The sequence below is a fragment of the Lygodium microphyllum genome, chromosome 18 (genome assembly GCF_053477565.2).
Source record: "Lygodium microphyllum isolate KBCC chromosome 18, Lygodium_microphyllum_v1.1.10, whole genome shotgun sequence".
Taxonomy (NCBI): Eukaryota; Viridiplantae; Streptophyta; class Polypodiopsida; order Schizaeales; family Lygodiaceae; genus Lygodium; species Lygodium microphyllum.
The window spans coordinates 131341917-131363982 of NC_141152.1; the positions used below are offsets into that span (position 1 = coordinate 131341917).

Below are 22066 nucleotides of genomic sequence, written 5' to 3' on the forward strand. Positions count from 1 at the left end.
CTACTCTGCCTTGGGTATTGTGTACACTCTGACATTCATTTACAGTGTTCATTCACTTCATAGTTCTATTCCCTCTCTCTCTACTTCTACTTGTGTTTGTTTCTGTGTTTGAGTTGAGTTTTGCTTTTAGGGTTTGATTTTTGCACATATGTGTCTATATCGTTGTGTTTCTATCGTGGTTGTCCACTCTGTGTTTCCCCTAGCAACTACTCCATAGTTTTCTTCACAATTAACGCATCAAAGGAGTACACATTAGAATTACTCTTGGCTTCGCAATCAAAGAGTAGTAGCAAAACTTTGATCGGCTTCTAGCAAACCGGTCTAAACAATAAATACAAGAGATGCATCTAGAAGAATCTCATCACTATTTGCAAATTCCTCCTTAAGATCTATGATCCTTGTGATATAGGCATCCAAGGATTCCTCCTCTGTCATATGCTCAATCTTAAGCTACTAACACAAGTAGACTACATGTGCTTCATTATGGACTTCATATGGAAAAGCAAGTACATCCTATACTTGTTTAGTCATGGTACATGACGAAATGTGTGGTATGACTTGTATGGGCATCTCTTCCATTCTATCTCAATTGATCTATAGTAGGAGATGCAAGTGAAGCTAGAGCTGCTAAACCACTAGAAACAGTAGATGATCCATTGAATGTCTCTCCAATTGAGGCACAACAAGGCCTGCAAGTCTAACCTCTATGCCAAATAACCCCAAAGCTTTTTTGCAATCATGTACGTGTATATCCATATCGAATAGTTGATACTATCCAACCTATAATTATCACAAAAAAACCCAAGAAATAAGTTGTCATTTTGATACTACTACTTCGTATATGGACAAATGCAACTTGCCGAAACCAACCTTTAAACCCCCGAACGTAGTAGACCAAGTTTTAGCAAACACTTACTTCAGTATAACAGTAAATTGAACAAGAAGTCCACACACAATTGGAGCTAGAGTGATCTTGTACCGTACATGACACTTGGTTGCTTGGTGCTCCTTTCGATATTTCTTTAAATTACTAATGTATGCTCGAACTTGATTACAAAGAACTGTATTTCAGCAATTTCTCATGGGACAACTGATGCATGAGTGCACAATGACCCTATAGTGTTGAAAAATACACATAAGCACTTCAACTTGCCAAACCCTAAAAATGATAGGCAACATTTGAATCCAATTTCACAAAGCATTTGCCTTAACAATTGTCATGCATAATTCCCATGCAATCCCTCACTAATCCTCTCACAAACACAAGGATTTCTCGTGATGAAACTATGAAAACATCACTTACTTTATAGCAAAGTTATTCAAAAAGTCCAAAAAGCTTGAGATCTCAAAGAAGGGGAGATGGTCTCAGCTCGTTGGGCTGTAATAACATGTCTTCATGAAATTTAGATCAAACATACCAGTATAACTTGCTATAAATGGAGTTACAAAGCTGCCCAATGGATTCCCCATACCAAGAGCAGAAGATTGTGTTGGGTATCTCACACGCCTTACTTACGCCTACGCTCATATGGGAGTGTGCGGGTGATCACTAGGACACTGGGGCACTTTTTACTCTCGGTAGGAGAGGTTTTTTCCCCCAGATTATGTGTACTATTTTGTATGTGCTTGTGGTGCACACTTACGGGCACTTACTGTGTTCGGGTGTGAACAGCCCCTTATAACCCTAAGGTATAAGGGTTATCATTTGTACTTTCAGCTAACACTCTATTCAGTACTATTGCATTGGGTATCGTGCTCAACTCTGTCTCTCACTCTCACACTGTCTACTGCACTTCAGCTGCACCTCGATCCTCTCCCATCTGACATTTGGTATCAGAGCTGTCCTCAGTCAGCAGCCTGGAGTCCCCGTCAGTCTTGCCCCCGAGTCGCCAGCTCTAGACCTGCCCAGTACTGCTCTGCGCGCAGCTCACAATCTCCACGTCAGCAGCTGCCCGTCTTCTCACTACAGTCGTCCACGTCAGCAGCTGCCCGTCAGCAGTCGCTCGTCAGCTCGCGAGCAGCTCCACTTCGCCAGGGCCCTGTTTCGTGCAGGCGGAGTCAACGCCTGCTCGCGACCTGCCTGCCCGCTTCAGATTCGCGCAGCCCGCCAATCAGCCTCCCGCCGTTTTTGACCACGTGCAGCCCGCCTGCCCATCGCGACTGGTCAGCCCGTCTGACAACCTGCTCCCGCCTGCCCGCCTGCCTTTGTCACGTCAGCAGCTCGCGACGTGCTGCACGACCAGGTAAAATTTTCAAAAATTTTATTATTTCAGCCCAGAATAAAATTCTGGAAGCGGCGGTTCACACGCGGTTGGCACAAATTTACTGGAAAAGTAAATTTCATGCAAATTTCTGACTGAATGGTCAGAAAATTTTGGGGCTTTTGTGTATTTGGAGGACAGATGCATTTAAACTGCTGATACAGTCACAGACCGACTGTTTTTGACAGAGATTTTGGCAAAATTTTGGGGATTTATTCATAACAGTGTTGCACTGCACTGTTTGCACATTGGGAAACGTGCTGTGTCTGTCTGTGACACATTGAATGCACATTTTGGGGCTTTTGTAACAGACATTTGTGACAGAAATTTTGGGCAGAAAATTTTGGGGCTTTTGATGTTTTAGTGCTGCTGAGCACTAATTGCACCTTGGGAAGCGTGCATCAGTGACAGTTTTTTGTGACAGAGTACCCTTTGCACATTAATTGCAGACTTGTGTTTGCTGCAATTTCTGGAAATTTGCAGATTTCCAGTCCGTACTGCATTGACATTGCTCTATTGCCTTTTGGGAAATAATGGCAAATCAGGGAGGAGATGTATTCACCTATGTGTCCAAGGAAGACCGATTGGATGGGAACAATTATTCCCTTTGGTCTTTTATGATGAAGAATGTATTAGTGGCAAAAAATTTGTGGGATTACGTCAGTGGAGAGGAAGCACGACCGGGAGTTGTGGCTCCCGCTACTCCTCCTCCAGGAGGACGTGCAAGAGGGCAACCTCAGCCCCCTCCACCTCAGCTCGCTCAGCCACTTCCCCCAAGAACTGCAGCTCAGAAAACTTGGGATACACGGGATGCACAGGCTATGTCGCTGATTGCATTGGCAGTTCAGCGTTCTATCATTCCTCATATTCGTTCAGCAGCTTCTTCACAAGAAGCTTGGTTGATATTGGAGCAGATGTTTGCAGGAAAGAATGAGACTCGCATCTCTTTCTTGAAGAAAGAGCTAGAGACTCTAAAGATGAATGAGGGTGATTCTATGCAGGATCATCTCAACAAAATTCAAGACTTGCGGGAGCAACTCATGAATGTGGATGAGTACTACTCAGATGCGCAGCTGATTTCTACGACATTGAATTCACTGGCTCCCTCTTACTTGGCTTTTCATACTGCCTTGAACCTCACTATGAGGATTTCGAAAGAGCCCATCACTTTCATTCAGCTTGTCAGTTTGCTTCTAGAGGAAGAGCAAACTAGACGGAACAGTGGTGTGGATGGTATAGCCTCTGAGCAGGCTTTTATGTCAAGGCAGAAGGGTAAAAACAGCCAAGGGAAAAATGCTTCGCAGAGTTCTGGTAGTAGTAACACTTCACAGACAAGTCAGAAACAGGGGGGCACGCAAGCCAAGAAAGGAAAATGCCATTACTGCAAGAAGCCTGGCCACTACATCACTGAGTGCAGGAAGCGCATCGCCAAAGAGAAGAAGGAGTCAGGGATGTCTGTTTCTGCAGCTCCTTCCACTGCTAGTGAGTCCGCGTCCTTTGTTGTAGACAGGGACTATTGTTTTTACACTTGCAGTTATGATGTCTCTTGGGCTGATAGAGCATTTAGCTCTACAGAAGATGCTGACACTTGGTTCTTTGACAGTGGTGCTTCACGGCATATCACATCTCGTAGAGATTTGTTTGCTTCTCTTGGTGCACCTCCCGTTGGGAAGTCTGTTCAGTGTGCTAATAATGCATCATACCCTGTTCGTGGTATTGGGGAGATTCAGCTTACAGCCATTGATGGCTCTATTCTCCGCCTACAGGATGCTTTGTATGTGCCTGGCATTAAGAAGAATCTGCTTTCCATTTCTTCTATGGCACGTTGTGGTTTGCAGGTCACCTTTGATGATGACCGTTGCATGGTCCGTGACAAGGAACACATGACATTGGTCTTGACAGGTTCTCTGTGTCATGGGTTATATGAGTTGGATGCTCTTTCGGTAGATCAGTCTGCATATTTGACATCCACTCTTACTCCTGCTATGTTAGAGGCAGAGTTATGGCATGCGCGTTTGGGGCATGTAAACTATGGCAGCTTGATGCTATTACAGCGTACTCAGATGTTGGAAGGATTACCTCTCTTGGAGAGACCTCCTGAGCATTTATGCGAGGGTTGCATTTTGGGGAAAATGCATCGTTTCTCTTTTCCCCGTGATGTTGCTTTTAGAGCAACAGCCAGATTGCAGCTTGTGCATTCGGATGTTTGTGGGCCCATGCAGACACAGTCATTGGGTGGTTGTTACTATTTTGTAACATTTATTGATGACTTTACACGTTTGTGCTGGGTCTACTGTTTGAAAAAGAAGTCAGAAGTGTATGATGCATTTTTGGCTTTCAGTGCACTTGTGGAAACTCAGTCTGGTTGCAAGATTAAGACTCTCCGTTCGGACCGAGGGGGGGAATACATGTCCTCTATGCTGAATTCTTATTTGCAGCAGAAGGGCATTATCCATCAGTACACTACTGCATATACTCCACAGCAGAATGGGGTAGCAGAGAGGAAAAATCGGTCACTCATGGAGATGGCCAGATGTATGCTGAAGGCAAAGAGTTTGCCTCATAGTTTTTGGATGGAAGCCGTCATGTGCGCTTGCCACATTTTGAACAGATGCCCTACCAAGGCCTTGAAAACCGTCACACCTTTTGAGGCTTGGCACAGCCGCAAACCTTCTGTTGGCCACTTCCGTACTTTTGGGTGTCTTGCATATGCCCATATTCCACAGGTACTTCGAAAGAAGTTGGACAACAAGGCTGTAAAATGCATCTTTATGGGATATAGCAGCGAAAGCAAAGGCTACAGACTCTATGATCCCGTGACCAAGAAGGTTTTTGTCAGCAGGGATGTTGTATTTGATGAAAAATCAGAATTATCCTTGGCTGGTTTTGATACATATCAGGCTGCCCGTGATGTCTTTGAAGGGCTGCTGCCCATCACATTTGGTGATTCAGATGGTACTTCAGCAAATGAACCTAATGTTCAGCCAGCTGCTCCTATGGAACATGCAGTAAATCAGCACATTGCTGAAACTGAAATTCAGCAGGAACTTGTACACAGTCAGGAAGCAAGACAGGTGCCTAGATGGTACACGCAGACTATGAGAGATAGTCATTTGGAAACACCCTTGGCTGGTCGTACTCAAAGGCAAACTCGACTGCATGATTCAGCACATTCCATGGAGTTTGTTATGGCAACATGTACTCATGATAATGAGGAGCCTGAATGTTTTGAGGATGCACGACATAGTGTGCATTGGATGGCAGCCATGCAAGCTGAATTGGATTCTATTCAAAAGAATCATACTTGGGATTTGGTGTCTTTGCCAGTTGGCAAGCGTGCCATTGGTACGAAATGGGTCTACAAATTGAAAAGGAATGCAGATGGATCCATAGATAAGTACAAGGCACGGCTGGTAGCTAAAGGCTACGCACAGAAAAAGGGCATTGACTATGAGGAGACCTTTGCTCCTACCTCCCGTATGACGACCATTCGGTCTATGATTGCCTTGGCTGCACATTTTGGTTGGAAAGTGCATCAGCTGGATATAAAGACTGCATTCTTACATGGGGAACTTCAGGAAGAAGTGTATGTACAGCAGCCCATTGGTTTTGCAGTTGAAGGCTCAGAAAATTTAGTATGCAAGCTGAAAAAAGCTCTATATGGTTTGAAACAAGCTCCACGAGCTTGGTACGCAAAGATAGATGCTTTCTTGCTTAGTCAGGGGTTTGTAAACAGCCCATCTGAGTCTACCCTTTATGTACATAAAGAAGGGGGATCCATGCTGATTTTGTGTCTATATGTAGATGACCTTTTGCTCACTGGAACACATGCTGATCAGATTTCAGCATTCAAAAATAATTTACAGCAAACTTTTGACATGTCTGACTTGGGTATTTTGCATTATTACTTGGGCATCCAGTTTGTACATGATGCTAGAGGCATTGGATTATGTCAATCAAGGTACATTGGGCAACTTCTTGAGAAGTTTGGCTTACAGGATTGCAAGCCAGTTTGTACATCCATGGAACCTGGGCTCAAACTGTCATTACATGATGACACTGATTTGTTTGATATCCATACTTATGCTCCAGCAGTGGGATGTCTCATCTATCTATGCCACACTCGGCCAGACATACAGTTTGCCGTTTCAGTTTTGAGCAGGTACATGCATCAGCCTCGTATGTCGCATTGGCAAGCTGTGAAGCGTGTGTTTCGTTACTTGCAGGGTACTAGAGCTCTTGGATTGCTTTATGCCAAGGGGGGACCACTGCAGTTACATGCTTACAGTGACTCTGATTGGGCTGGTGATTTTGATACTCGTCACTCCACTAGTGGCAATTGTTTCTTTCTTGGCTCGTCATGCATTTCTTGGCTTAGCAAGAAACAATCCACTGTTGCCACGTCGTCATGTGAAGCTGAGTACAAGGCAGCCTTCACTACTGCAGTTGAGTGCGTATGGCTTAGACGCTTACTTGCTGATTTGGATGTATCTGTTACGGAGCCTACTCCTTTATATACTGACAGTCAGAGTGCCATTGCAGTGGCACGGAACCCTGTGTTTCATGCTCGCACGAAACACATAGAGATTCACTACCACTTTGTCAGAGAGAGGCTACATGCAGGTGATATCAGCCTTGTCTACTGTCCTACCACCAGCAATGTGGCAGACATCTTCACCAAAGCTCTTCCACGAGACAAATTTGAAGCATTTCGCGATGCTTTGAATTTGACGCCCTTTGGTGGCGGATGATCCTTGTACACTTGATCACTCTTCACTCCAGGGGGGTTTGTTGGGTATCTCACACGCCTTACTTACGCCTACGCTCATATGGGAGTGTGCGGGTGATCACTAGGACACTGGGGCACTTTTTACTCTCGGTAGGAGAGGTTTTTTCCCCCAGATTATGTGTACTATTTTGTATGTGCTTGTGGTGCACACTTACGGGCACTTACTGTGTTCGGGTGTGAACAGCCCCTTATAACCCTAAGGTATAAGGGTTATCATTTGTACTTTCAGCTAACACTCTATTCAGTACTATTGCATTGGGTATCGTGCTCAACTCTGTCTCTCACTCTCACACTGTCTACTGCACTTCAGCTGCACCTCGATCCTCTCCCATCTGACAGATTGGCTATTGTCCTTACTCCATATATGCTTACATCTCATGTTTCATGGCTGAAACCTACAATGTCTGCAGCAAAGAAGAGAAAAATGACTATCTCCAAACTTTGGGCTGCTTAAATGAGAGAGAGGAAGAATTTATATACCCAAGATCAGCTTTCAAAGTGAGTAAGCAACTACTTCTTAATCAAATCTTTTTTATAAAATGCCTACTTTATATATAGCTTAAGTGAGTTGCTTATTAGAGAAAACTTTCAACTCAATTCTAAGGTGCAAACTTTCAATTCAATGAAAGTTTCACATTGCACCTCGTTCCTTTTGCCCAACCCTTCTACCTAAGGGCATGTACACTTGTCCATTGCATGCCAATTGTTCTGATTTTCCTTGGTGGGTTTCGGTGTGAAGGATTTGGTGAGTATTCTTCATTGTTGGTCCAATGGTCACCATGCCAGGAGCTAGGCGTATCGAAAAGAAAGTTCATCTTAATCTAAAATCGTGGTGAAGTTTAATTAGATCATTGTGCTCAATTCCCATTCTAATGACACTTGTTGCTGTCCAAGAATATGTAGGCTTACAATAGGTCATTTCTAGCTACATGGCTGAATGAGATACAAATATCTAGCTCCACCCAATCAAGATCACTCGGTATAGTATCTCATACATCCTTGATGAAATAGTATAGGGTTGGCATTTATACTAATGCCTTAGCTCCATCATGTGCTGCTCATGTAGCAAGCAGATCTCCCTCATCTCTCTCTAGTGTAGCCTATGTGTTTGGTACCCCTCTATTCGTGGTTGGCATGCTACTTTGATCTCGTCAGCTCTCTGGACTGTCACCCCTCTTTGTGTGGCTACTATGTGTGGAGTCACTATCTACAAGAAAGTGGTAAGCTATGCCTAACATCCCCCCACTATGTGTAGTGTCTGCCTACAACAAGAATGTGTGAAGCCTCTAAATCTCAACCAAGAACTCACCCAAGCGGAACTGGCTTGGGGACTCCATGACTAGTCTGAGAGAGGTGTCTCCTCCAAGTAGTGCGGGTTATCTAGCTTAGACTGTGCTACAGGCTCTAGATCTACAAATATAGTGGTCCTTACTCTCCACCTCCTCCTGGCATAGTCTACAAATCCCCTCAGCTTTGGGAATGTGGGCTACTCTCCCACTCTCAATCTCCAGCCAATGAGAGGATACCCAAAGCTGGCCAATGGCTACTTGCATCTCATGTGGGATGTATACATCCAGGTATCCAAGTCTCAGGATGAAACCATCCCCTATGGTCCCCATAAAGCAATCCTTGTAGTACGGTAGGGGTATGAAGATGTCGCTATAGACCCTTCTAAGGCTCAAAGACCAAAACAATATTATCACCGTAAAGCATAATAGAGACTAATATGCATGTGATCTCCACCCCATCACCTCCCATGTGATATGGGCTTCTATCTCGTCGATGTAGAGTCCAAAGAGTGTAGAGTAGAGGAGATATACCTACTTCACTCCAATGGTTCTAGAGACCGTGTCTAAAAGTCCTCTTGGGCATCTCACCCGACCTACCACCATGTTGTACAATGCATAGATAACCCAAATCATATTCAATGGGATCCCTAGAGTCTACGGTCTCTGTAGTAGTCTATCTCATGGAACTATATCAAAGGCTTTGCAAAAATCCACTCAGCAAAAAGTAGAGTCTCTTCTTCCTCACTTTTGCATGTTCAATCATACCCCTCAAGGTGAAGATGTGGTCAAGGACCAAATTGTGACCAGCCAACTTTATTTTTGGGGGCTCGAGATCTCACCGACATTTTCATGATCATGGCCTATTTATTGCCAAGGATCCCTCCTCCTCGGACACATCTTCAGCATACTTCATTACTTGCAGGTGTTGTTGGAGAGTAGGAGCCAGTGCCAATGCCAATGACTACTCAACCCTGGAAACTCACTGTTGTATCTATGCTCTCTCTTGTCTTGGTTTATGGATACCATTTCCCAAGCATTCCTCTCTCTTCCCTCATGTTGTGTAGTTTATTACAACAGATTCTCATGCTTCCATTGTTGCACCCACTTTTGACAGGGTCTCAGGGGTCCATGTTCAAGATCTTGGTGCTGTTTTCTACTGTAAGTCTGCGCTCGCATTGTTCTCCTACTAATCAGTCTTTCCCAGTCTGTTTTAGCTTGGATGACCATTTTCTGATCAAAATTGGACTGTTTCCAGCCTTCTAATATCTGTGGTTTGTGAACAGCAGCCTCTGTTTTGATTTTTCTGATCCTTGCAGGACTGCATGGCTGCATTTAAAGCATCCCTTGGAAGCATTTTTCCTGCAGCTTTCTGTATTTTAATCCTCTCTAATGGCACATCCCCGCTCTTCCACTGACAAGATTCATGGTCCCAATTATCTCACTTGGGGTGCTGTCACGAAAGCTTGATTTGAGCAGATGCATTTGTGGTACGTGGTTTCAAGAGCCATTGTGCGTCCCCACACTCAAAATCGCATTCCACATGATTGGGACGGGCGCAACTATGAGAAAGCAGCTCTTACTTGGGATACAGACAATGCTCGTGCTTATTTTGTGCTTCTTCAGTGCATTTCTAAAAAGGTCCTTCTAGTGGTTACCTCGTAAGGACAGCTTTAGACCATAGAAACATGAAACGGGGACGGGGACGGGGACGAGGACGGGAACACCAAACCTAGGGAACGGGGACGTGGGAACGGGAATGGCATTTAAAAATTAAAATTCATGAAAAAAAATTAATATTTCACTCATAATCCATGTGGACTCTGGAGTGTTAAAACTTAAAACCAAGGTATATAATCCACAAGGACAAATCATTTTAAGTTTTAACTTTAAGATATCATGCATCATTCTAAAACTACTCATTAGAAATTGAATTGCAACTTACAAGGCTCAAGAGCTAAGCTATTCAATTATAAATAATAAAATGAATAATACACATGCCATAAATGATAAAACAATGAACAATGAACTAAACTTTAAAGTCTAAGCTGAAAGAACATGCCTATGGTCCCATTGCCAAAAAACTTAAAAGATTACAAATATGAAATCGAAGTCTAATCTTTGAAAGAACATGCTCATTGCCCCAAAAAAGACTACAAATATAAAGTCTAATCTCTAGACTGAAGCAAAATGCAGCATGCCAAAATAGCCCAAAGGGCAGCTGAGACTGCAAGACTCGAGTACAAATATAACATCGGCATGGCACAACTGTCAACAGCCCAAGTGTCACACTGTCATCAATGATCATAATATCATAAACAATATACATGTATCATGTATCATGAGACTCATGATAAGTAAACTAAATCAAAGATCATGATCATGATCTGAGGCTGCTCTAGCTACTCCTAAAGTGCCAGCCTCATCATCATGTGTACCATGAATTGCTGCATCTCCCTCAACATCAGCATGTGTCTCCTCTTCTTGCTACATCTCCCACTCTATGAATGGATCGGACTTTGTTGTCAAACTATTACATAGCATACTCAAATTAGCACTAACGAATACTAGATCATTTGCCCTCTCCACACTAAGACGGTTCCTCTTCTTTGAAGCAATGTGAGCGTATATACTCCACAATTGCTCCAAACAAGAGGAGCTAACTGACTCACTCAAAATACGGATGGCTAGTTGTTGCAACTCAGGACCATCCGAACCATAATCCTCCTACCACAAAGCTTCCGCAATCTTACAGCGATCTTCCTGTGCATCCCCACAACCAAAAGAACCCCGAAATGTCCTATAACATGAAAGCTGATCTCTGATCTTTCGTCTAGTGCCATGATCAAGCACTAAACGAGACAATATAAGTCTCCATGCACCCATAACCTCAGTGTCATTCTCCTGACCCTTGCCCTGGAACTCAGGATCCACAACAAATGGAACTGCATGCATGGGTAAGCTATAAGAGTTCCACCTCATCACAACTAAATGGCATATCTCCTCATACACCTCATCATTTGGTGCCAACTCTTGCAACTCTTCATTCAACCTATCCATAGCCTCATATACCTTGCCAATGCAAGGTTGCATAGCATCCATAACCCTCAATAAATGTGCAATAGGTGATACCATAGCATCTATCCGCTTTACATCATCCCAAAAAGTGGAGTTATTTTCTTTCTCCAAGCATAAGATACCTATAGGAGTATCTGCCAATGTTGATGAGGTAAACTCATCACTAAGAAATAACTGCCTCAAGGCACCACTGCATTCTCTTAACTTGCATAGCATCAAGAAGTTAAAGGAAAATCTGATATCATAGTATTTTAAAAGTGTCTTCTTCGACCACAAAGATAAGTAATGGCGAAGAAACTGGTGATTCAAAACAATGTTAACCATTTGAGCTCCTTGCTCTATGATAGGTGCAATCCATGACAAGTTACCAATATCCTTTAGTAGGTTGTTTAAGCAATGAGCCATACAATATAAAACTGTGATATGCGGATAATATCCCTGGATAATAGCACCTACTGTCTTATTTACGGGCTCTCCATCTGCCACAAATCCCACAACATGCTCGAGGCCAATAAGCTCAACACATGTAACCCACTCTGCTACAAGTACATCTGCTGACTTTCCTGTCCCCGATTCATCATGTGAAGATATGAAATACATTTTCCCACGAGAATAAGCAACCATACCATGAATGGATCGCTTGCGTGTATCACTCCAACCATTAGCAATCAAGGAAACTCCATTTTTAGCCCACATGCTCTTTCTAGTCACTGTTGCTTGCTCAACAAGGCGCTTTTCCTTGTCGAGCAAAGTGGTGCGTAAGGTCTCTGATGATGGAGATACATACGAAGGGCCATACTTACCAATCTTCTTGCACATCAATTTAAAATACTCTGACCTAGCTGCACGAAATTGAATGTGGTCATGATAAAAAAAGCGTGCCACTGATGTATCCACCTCTTCCTTCTTCTTGGGATCCCAACTAGCATCAAGTGTGCTCTGTCTATGTGCAACATGTGGCGCTATTAATGCCATGGCCTATGCAATGCCTACAGTAGGTGTGGAGGTGCCACTTCCTGATATTGACCCTGCTCTAGATACATATAATAGGGATGGTGTCATAAAAGTTGCAAGGTCAACTGCAACACATCGTGGTCTAGATGCAAAATAAGCTTGTTGACCTGCCACACAGTCACGAAGCTCCCTTTGCTTCTCCAAGGTCACATTCGGACAAAACTATACCTCTGAATTTGGCTCATGTAGGAGATGAGCTCAAACCTGATTATACATTAATATTAAAATGAAACAAGTGGCACTTGGTATTTCATATTCTAATATTTAAGTAACTTTGAAAAATTAAAATCAATAAAAATTCAAAACACAAATGCTCGGCTCAATGGATTACCTTGTTTGCTACACTAGTTCGCTTGTATGGGCAAAGCTTGCAAGCCCATGGTCGAGATCCTCCACCACTCAATGGGCAGTCAACATTTACTTCTTCCCACCATGACCAATCATCGGACCTTCTTCCTCAACCACCAACCCGACGAGCGGGGCGGGAAGATGAAGCCATTTCAGGCTGAAAATTGAAGGCTCAAGAGTGGAGAGAATGAAAAATTGAAGGCTCAAGATGAAGCCATTTCAGGCTGAAAATTGAAGGCTCGAGAGAAGGAAGAAGGCTCGAGACTCACTCAAGAGTCGAGAGAGAAGGGAAAAGGAGAGAAGAAAAAAGGCTCAAGACTCACTCAAGAGTCGACAGAGAAGGGAAAAGGACAGAAGGGAGAAGAAGAAGGGAAGAGGAGAAGAAGAACTTGGAACTTGGAGAAGAAGGAAGACTCAACAAAAGAGGAGAAGAAGGAAGAGAAGGGAGAAGGTCCAAGGAAGAAGGAAGAAGAGAAGGAAGAAAGAACAGAAGGAAGAGAAGGAAGAGAAGGAAGAGAAAGAAGAAAAAAGAAGAGAGGTTGGAGGCAAGAGGCAAGAGGCAGCAGGAGACGGGGGACTGGCCGCTGGCGGCTGGGACTGGCACAACGCAACAGGGAATGGGGGGCGCTGCGGACTGGACACGGGGGCAGGAACAACGGGCAAAAGATCTCGAGCGGGAGCAGCACGCAAGAGCCGGCAGGCGAAACGCGTAGTCGCAGATGATCCGGGCGGGAGCAGTGGCCGGGCGAAGGTAAGTGGTGCCACGTGGCGTTCCCTGTCTCGTTTCAGACAAGGAACGCTCCCTGTCTGAAACGGGACAGGGAACGTTCCACCAATTCGGAACGCGTCCCACGACGGCTTCGTGCCGAAGACGGCGATTCCACGTGCCAAGGGGCCGTTTCAGCCATTTCCTATCACTATGCTTTAGACGTATGGGAGAAGTTACAAATGTTGTATGAGGCTCCATTGACCATCCAAGTTGTGACTCTCTATGGTCAACTCCAGCAAATGAAGTTCAAGTTGAAGGATACCATTCAATCTTTTCTACTTTGTGTTACACATGTGCATAATTTGCTTCAGCACATGCAGTCCACCCTTCTAGAGGCTCATCTTGTGGGGGGGTGTGCTCTATCAACTCCCTCTGGAGCTTGATGGAGCAACCAAAGCTCTACAGGCCCAAACATCATCAACCCTAGTTAGCTTTACTCATATGTCCTCCAAGCTACTCAAGCATGAGGCTTTGAAGTTATAGGGGAGGCTTCCATCTCGACATGGTAGCCATGAGGAGGCTTTTGCAACTTCAGAGAAGAGCGGTCACAAGAAGAAGATGATGAATGCCTACTATTATCTCTATGGTAAGAAGGGACATCTACACAATGATTACAAGGAACTAGCGGCATCACACAAGAAAAAGAAAAAGAAGAAGTAAAATACGAACTCTTCCAACAAGTCGTCATCCTCATCCTCCTCCAACTCCAATTCAGATCCTCCACCAAAGGCAAAGTCTAAGGGGTAGAGGGAAACATCTTTTGCAAAGAAAGGCAAGGGCATAACCACCCCTTCCTCTATTGCTTTCTAGTGTTGGTAATGCGGTCATCCCTCATGATTCTCCAACGCCACAAAGAGAGTGTACGAGGGTGGTGGAGATGGCACAATTGAGCCTAATCTATACTTTGCATACAAGTGCAAAGAGCCCAGAGAGTGGCTTCCCTTATGCATCATGCAAAGTCTGGTAAGTTTTGAGATACTAGAGCTAAGATTGACATCCGAGTTCAAGGGGATTTGCTCCTAGTCTAAGCTCACATGAGGGGGCACTTTGGCGATCTCGCCGAAGGAGGGGAATCCATTGTCACATATGTTCCTACAGACATTGCTGACAAGATGGTCACATGAGGGGGCACTTTGGCGATCTGGCCGAAGGAGGGGAATCCATTGTTGCATATGTTCCTACAAAGGTATTGTTGACAAGATGGTCACATGTGCTACTACAAAGGCATTGTTGACGCACATAGAGAGTTGTTATGATTAGTTTCTATTTTCAAGAGCTGGTATGATCGACATAGTCCTCACGTTCTCTCCGAGGCACCTTGATGGTGGCTTGATCACCCACTACTTGGCTATCCATGGTCTATTCTGATGGTCATTGTTGTATGTACTATGATAAGTTATTAATACTATACATCGTATTGTACAAAATCACCCATATTCTAAGAGAGGCTGTTAGTAGATTAGGCAATTCATCTATAAGTCTATGCATGTATTTGTGGGCTGGGCATTTTATTTTCCACCTATGATTCAATTGCCTACTTTATTGGGGCCAAATTGTGCTCAGTTTGTCATTTTTATGACTGCTTGACTTCATTTTTTGTGGCTCTAGATCGGGCTAACTTTCATGATCATGGTCTATATATTGCTAGGGCTCCTTCTTCGAGCACATCTTCACAATACTCCATTATTTGCAAGTTTTGTTAGAGAGAGGTGCTTCCATCGCTGCATCCACTTTTGACACTTCTAAAGGCTTCCTTGGAGGATGGTGGTTTCCAATGTTCTTGGTCATTGAGATTCTTTGGTGATTGCTCTTTAGTAGCATTTGTGGCCATCTCCCTATGCTCAATACATGAGATGATATCGCATTTTCCAAGCACTGCTCATGCAAACAGATGAATAGTGGTGATTGATCTAGAGAATGTCTTTAGTGGCATTGTTTGTTCTATCCAAATGATGGATAAATGCCCAATACGCCAAGCTTTGACTCCTCGGTCTAACTTGGATGTCAATATCTTATCAATGTTTTCTAAGCTGGAGGTTCCCATAGCACAGATGAATGCCTACATCTTCTATGGCATGTCTAGGCGAGTCTAGCTCCTAGAACATTTGGTGCTCCTATGAGAGGTGGGCTTCCCTAATCTCCTCTAAATGAACTTTGATTCTCCTCCAACTTGCTTTGGTATGGATCAAGGACGCCCTCCACCTATAGTAGCGTAGTGGCACTCCATGTGAAGATATGCTAGGGTTTTCAAAAGAACAACACAAGGTGTTTTGAAAACACAGCTTGTACAACCATGATTGAAACATAGTGAACTCAAACACTAACACAAAACACAAAACACAAAAACACAAAAATGTAAAATTGAAGACAACTGAATAAGCAATGAATAAATGAATGAAAAGTACTAAATAATGAATGAATATGTGTAGAATGCTCAAGAGGAGAGCTGTCGAACAGCTGGGGGCTCTCATGGAAGCAAGTCAAGGGAGGGGTCAATGTGTGTCATCCACTAGAGATGAATCCCAAGTACATTAACCACCAGTCAGAGTAGAGGACGATTTAAAAAAGTGCTGAAAATGCAAAAAGGAGCTGCTGTAAATGATGCAGATCGGGCTGATGCTGAAATTTGCTCCAGACAATGAACAGCAGCAAGGCAGCCAATAGGGATGAAAAGGGAGCAGTTAAGGATGTCCACGGAAGCAGCTGGAGGTAATGAGGAATGAGTAGACAGCAGCAACAGGAGAAGCTAGCAGCCACATGATGAGAATTGGGGATAGAATGGAATCAACTGAGATGCAAGTGACCTAGCACACTATCTATTTATAGATGAGGAACCATCCAAAAAATGGGGAGTTTGCTTAACTTGAGGATCTGATGAGATCTTGATTCCTAAACAGAATTGGCACATAAGGAAAGAAGGATAAAAGATAAATTCTCCTATTGTTAACTATTGAAATTTCAAAATTATTCATGGATGGATACGAAGTGGATGGACAAGGGTGACTTAGCAGATTCATCTCAATTGTTGCAACTTTATTAGAGCCATTTCAATTAGAGCCAACCTTGCTCGGGGACGAGTTATGGAGCATTGCATGGTACTTAAGAGGGAGCACCTCTGCTGCCTCAGATAGGCTCCAATATCTAGAAGTTCCTTGGTGATGCTACATGCTGATAGGAGGTGCTATTGGCTGGCAACTCATACTTTGGGACTTCTACGATTCTAGTTGTAACAATTCATATCGTACTTACAACAACAATGACTACCATAGTGGAAATTGTATGTATTAGAGAGATTATTGGAATCCATGGATAAGGCTTCTAGTTGCAATAATAGTTGCAAATGTTGTGTGGATCAATATGCCACATGATTCGATCGAGCATGCTAGCCATATTTCAATTGGGGGTACAACTGTTGAAAGCAACTGGCGACAAATTCTAGAGCATTGCAGATCTATTGAACAAAAGTACTAAGTTGGCCAATTGAAAGCTCAAATTTATTGTAAGTCCACTAAGTAGGACTTTTCAAACACACAAACAATAATTCAGTAATGATAAAGAAATACCACAAGGGGCACTAGGCTTTGGGGCCAATCTTTCCTTGTATCATGGTGTCGGAGCATTCTAGCTCCACCATATTATTTGTTTATCTGATTCAAGTCTTTGAGATTATGCGCTTGCAAGTTAAAGTCTACTGCCCTTTGGTTTATTCAAGGCTGGTTTCACCTATTCATTAATCTTCATACCATACATCACTCTTTAGACTCATTATTGGTTTTTTCAGAGCATGCATAGAACAATTGAGCAACATAGGCCTATCCAGCTATCCACGCTACAAATCTGAAGAGGTATGAGTACCCACATTAAATATTACCTGTGTCCCTAGAACTCATAGAACTCCATTAACATGCACTCTGTGGGAAGGCTACATAACGTGTACACCATGGCCTAGTTTTTTCCTTCTTACTGATAAAGATACATTTCAGAATGTGAAAAAGTATGTAAATTGCCACCAATTTCTTACCTTTTCTAAAGCGGCAGCTTCATAAAGAGGAAGTTTGAAACCATCGTTAAGAACTGCCTTGTATCTCAATACCATATCATGATTATTCTGCACAATATTCTGGGCAATCTCAATGGCTGCATTCATCAGCTCCCCAGGTTGGACAACTTTGTTCACCAATCCCCACTTTTCAGCTGATACGGCATCAAGAGGCCTTGCAGTAAAAGAAAGCTCTCGTGCATGGTTCACTCCTATAATGCGGGGCAGTTTTTGTGACAAACCCCATGATGGAAAAATTCCAAATCTGTAAAACATCGAAAAAAAAAATATTAAACACATAAGTCTCATGTAAATCCCACATTTCTTTTTAAAAACCAAAGCCTCAACAACCAAAATGAGCACATTGACAATACTCTAGTGCCTAAAACTCCATGTACTTCAAGGGTCTACCATTCTAAAGTTCTAGTAGACCACTCTCTCGGTGAAAGCGTTTACGGACCTAACTATTGAGATGGGTTCTTTGTGAGAAAATATTAGGTTTAATTAAAACTAAACTTCATAACAATTCACCTTTAGAAAAACAGGATAAGGTATTTCCTTCCAAATTTTGACTTTCACAATTTATAAACAAGCATAAGCCAATTGCACCCAAGTTCCAACCACAAGCAACAATACCATAAATAAGAAGGTGGTAAAGTTGACAGATCTAGTGGAATGTTGGCCACATTTCGTATATGCCTGTTAATTATAGTGCACCTTGACTAAGTCAAATTATGCCTCACTGAGCAATTCTTCAATATTTCATGATTGTCATGATTGGCTCACTCAAGACGGAGTTTAATTTACTACACCAAAGTGGGTTTTGAAAGCCTTGTCCAGCCTAAGTAAACAATCTTTCATAAACCCCACAAGTCAATGTAAATGGACACTTCCACTTCAAGAAAGTTTCACCTATGAATTGAGGCTTGGGCTGCTTGGAGCTTGTTTGGGTGCCAAACAACTTTGGGGTATTGTATCTAGTTCCAAGATTAGGCCAGCAAGCCCTGTTGCATAGAATGTTGCAAGCTCATTCAGTTCGTTTAGCGTCACAAGTGGATTTTCCACTCCAACTCCTGTTGCATCTCCTACCACTTAATAAGTTGAGATGGCATGGGGAGATGCCCAGGTACATGCTTTGATTGCATTCTTGTGCACATAGATTATTCCACATATTCGATCATACATAGAGGCCAAGGATGCTTGGAATAAACTTGCTTCTTTACATCAACTGTGCAATGAGGCTACTATAGCCTGTTTGCGTAAACTTGAGATGGAGCACATGATAGAGGGTGATTTAGTGGATGCCTACATTACACGTATAAGGATCTAACAGAGCAACTTACTAACATTAATGAGATCATTTCTAATGCTTCTCTTATTTTTACTGCCTTGGTTGGCCCACTTGAGTCATATCAAATTTACCAATAGACTCCACCACTTGCTTGCAAAAGGAGTTGCCAATGCATACATATTTGATGTGTTGGTCTCATTGTTGTTGCAAAAAGAGTAGTCATGGGTGAATCGCTCCAATATGACAAAGGAAAATCAAGGATTTGCAGCCAACCACAAGAACAAAGGAAAATCATGGCAGCCATCAACCACAAAGGGTAAAGCCAAATCAGCCTCTTCTACATACTCTTCAAGTACTAAGGATGAAGATACCAAAAAGAGATGCAATTATTGCAAGAGAAAGGGGTATGTTATTGGGGAATGCAAAAAGAGGATTGCTAGTGAAAAGAAAAGGCAATCAAGCTTAACTGCTCCTTAAAATTCAGCAAGTGTAAAGAATGCACAAGCACATTTAGCAAGTTTGGACATTGGCCATATCTTATGCTTTATCAATTGCTGAAAATAGCAATATATGCTATTTGACAACGGTGCCACCAAGCATATTACGTGCTTTCATGACTTGTTTCTATCATTTACAGATGTACAAATGGGGGGATCAATTGTACACGTTAATAATGCTTCATATGCAATACAAGGCATCGGACAAATTCCCATTGCTGCAATGAACGGGAAAGTTATCATGCTTCAAAAGGTCTTGTATGTGCTTGGCAAAACGAACTTGCTTTCAATTTAAGACATTGCATGTGTTGGTTTTGTGATTAAACTCCACATGGATCAATGCAATGTCTATGACTGTAGTGATGGGGATGCCCTCTTCATCATTGGCACATTGTACAATGTGCCTATATCAGCTTGCTCTATATGAGAAGAGATAATCAAAGGATGCATTATGTGTTGATGCCACTGTGATGGATGACACCAAGTTGTGGCATGCTTGGTTTGGTTCCTTTATTTGAGAAGCAAAAAAAATGGTGCTTGTAGAAAGCAAAGGATACCGCTTGTATCAGCCCTCCACAAACAAACTTTTTATAAATAGAGATGTTCTATTTGCTGAAAATGCAGGTCAGTCCTTCGTTAACTACAAAAATTAGCCACATGTTGGACCAATGGACATGTAACAGCTTATCGCTTTTGTTTCAGACTGATGCACCTAAAAATGGTCATTTACAGCCACCTATTGAGGGGTACAGCAGCAAGATCAGCCATTATCGCCTAAAATTAGCAACCTGAAATTCAGCCCATTGATCAAAATATTGCTGATGATGTTGTTTGTCATGGAAGGGGATGCCATCCTAGAAGCAAAACGTGTTCCTAGATGGCTATTAGATACTTTGAGGAACAACAAACAACGTCGACGTGCAACAAATGCAAAAGCGTATGGACAAGACGGAACGACAATGAACATGAGAGAAGGAAGAGAGAAAAGAGGCAGTACAACACAAAAATCTTCAGTCAATGAATGCTGAAATGAAGAAGGCAAATATACAAAAGGGTTGTCAAAGTAATTCCTCGAGGCGATGAGTGCTAATAAATAGCTGAAAATAATGCCAAAAAATGGCCAGGTTGGCCAGCTAAAACTAGCTGACCAGCTGCAAAACTACCAACTGCACATAAAATAATGAGTAAAAAAACAATGACCTGCAGCAGATGTGCCACGTGGCACTGCTGCCTGCCAACAAACTGTCCAACCTGCTCGGCAAAAGGTGCGCGCCCCTGATGGCTGCTGAAAATGCGAACTAACTGTGCAACTGTAGCTTGACATTGTCAGTCCAAGGGATGACTAAATCTCTAACGCCCCCTCTGAGACCCTTGATGAGGCATAAGGCTCAAGGATTTGGAGTGCTATCGAAGAACGACATGACAAAGCGCCTTCATAAACAAATCTACCAAATTATTCTCTCTATCTTGCAGTATACCACAAAGCCTGGGAGAGAAAGAGAGGGAGCTGCTGGTCCATTTTCTGATCAGAGAACAGCAATTTGCTCTAGAAGACTGTTGGGATGTAAAAGGTCCTTTATTTACCTCCGTGTATTGTACACGTGTATTATTATGTTGTACATGTGAATGCATCCTTACCAGCCTTGTTGGTACACCCAAATCAGCTCATAGTCTCTCTATGTCACTCTGACTCACTTGCACACTTCCCCTGCTGCAAAACTTCACGCTTCTACTATCCGCAAACTCAACAACTGGTATCAAAGCTCAACGGTACAAGCCGGCAATCACTGTAGACAGTGCAGTCGTCATTGAGACCGACAGATCAAACGGGCTGCTGAGGTGCATGCAATAGCCGCAAGCTACAATCGCAGGAAGCATTCGCAGCAGAGCAGGCGACACACTGTTGCACGACCGGTAAAGTCTATAGTCGCAAAAGCAAACGGACAGGCCCACGTGACAGGTTGTCGGGACAAATGGCAATCGTGACCAGGACCATCACGCAACAGTCAGCAAATGATCAGGCGGACGCGACGGCAGTCAACAGGGTCCAACAGGGACCAGCGGGGTCTCATGTCACGCAATGGACTGACGAGCCGATGGGATAGGCAAGTCAATGCCGCCCCCCCTTTTTTGATAAATCAGAAATTTTTCAATCTTTCTTATTTCTTGCTCTTCCATGTGTTTGCACGTGTAAGCATAGAACACAAATCTGTGCAAATATGCTCCTAGAAATTTGGGGCTTTTCCCAAATTTGATATTGTTTATGCTTGACAGTGACATTTGTATCAGAAATTGCAGACATTGTGCATGTTGACCTTAGTTAAATTGGGAATTTTGCCAAATTTGTTGGAATTTTTCTCATTTGAGTAAAATTGCTTGACATTGGACTTGGAAAAATTGGGGCTTTTCATGTATTGATCAAATTTTGCTTAGTTGGGTCAGATTGGCTGATATTTATGCACTGTTGGACCTAGAAATTTGGGATTTTGTGCAGATTTTGGTAAATTTCTGCAGTATTTGCCTATGTGGTGGCTGGTTTATGTAAAAACAGCAGAGATTTTGTTGCTGGTTGGACAAGAACAGCAGTGTATTGGCTGGTTCAACTTGTGCTCTTGCAGTTCAGTGTATTTACACTTGCGTTTGTGATAAAAATGGATGCAACTTCTTCCAAATCTGACATTAAGAGTTTGATGG

The 22066-nt window shown here is 42.9% G+C and overlaps 1 protein-coding gene across 1 annotated transcript in view; it reads right to left on the reverse strand.

Moving 5' to 3' along the window:
• Positions 1-22066, reverse strand: part of LOC148021386 (putative enoyl-CoA hydratase 1, peroxisomal) — a 101276-nt gene that overhangs the window by 23271 nt on the left and 55939 nt on the right. Inside the window, exon 4 of the mRNA XM_087698146.1 lies at positions 17567-17849. Within this exon, the coding sequence (XP_087554272.1) occupies positions 17567-17849 (283 nt within the window). The remainder of the gene's footprint in view (positions 1-17566; positions 17850-22066) is intronic.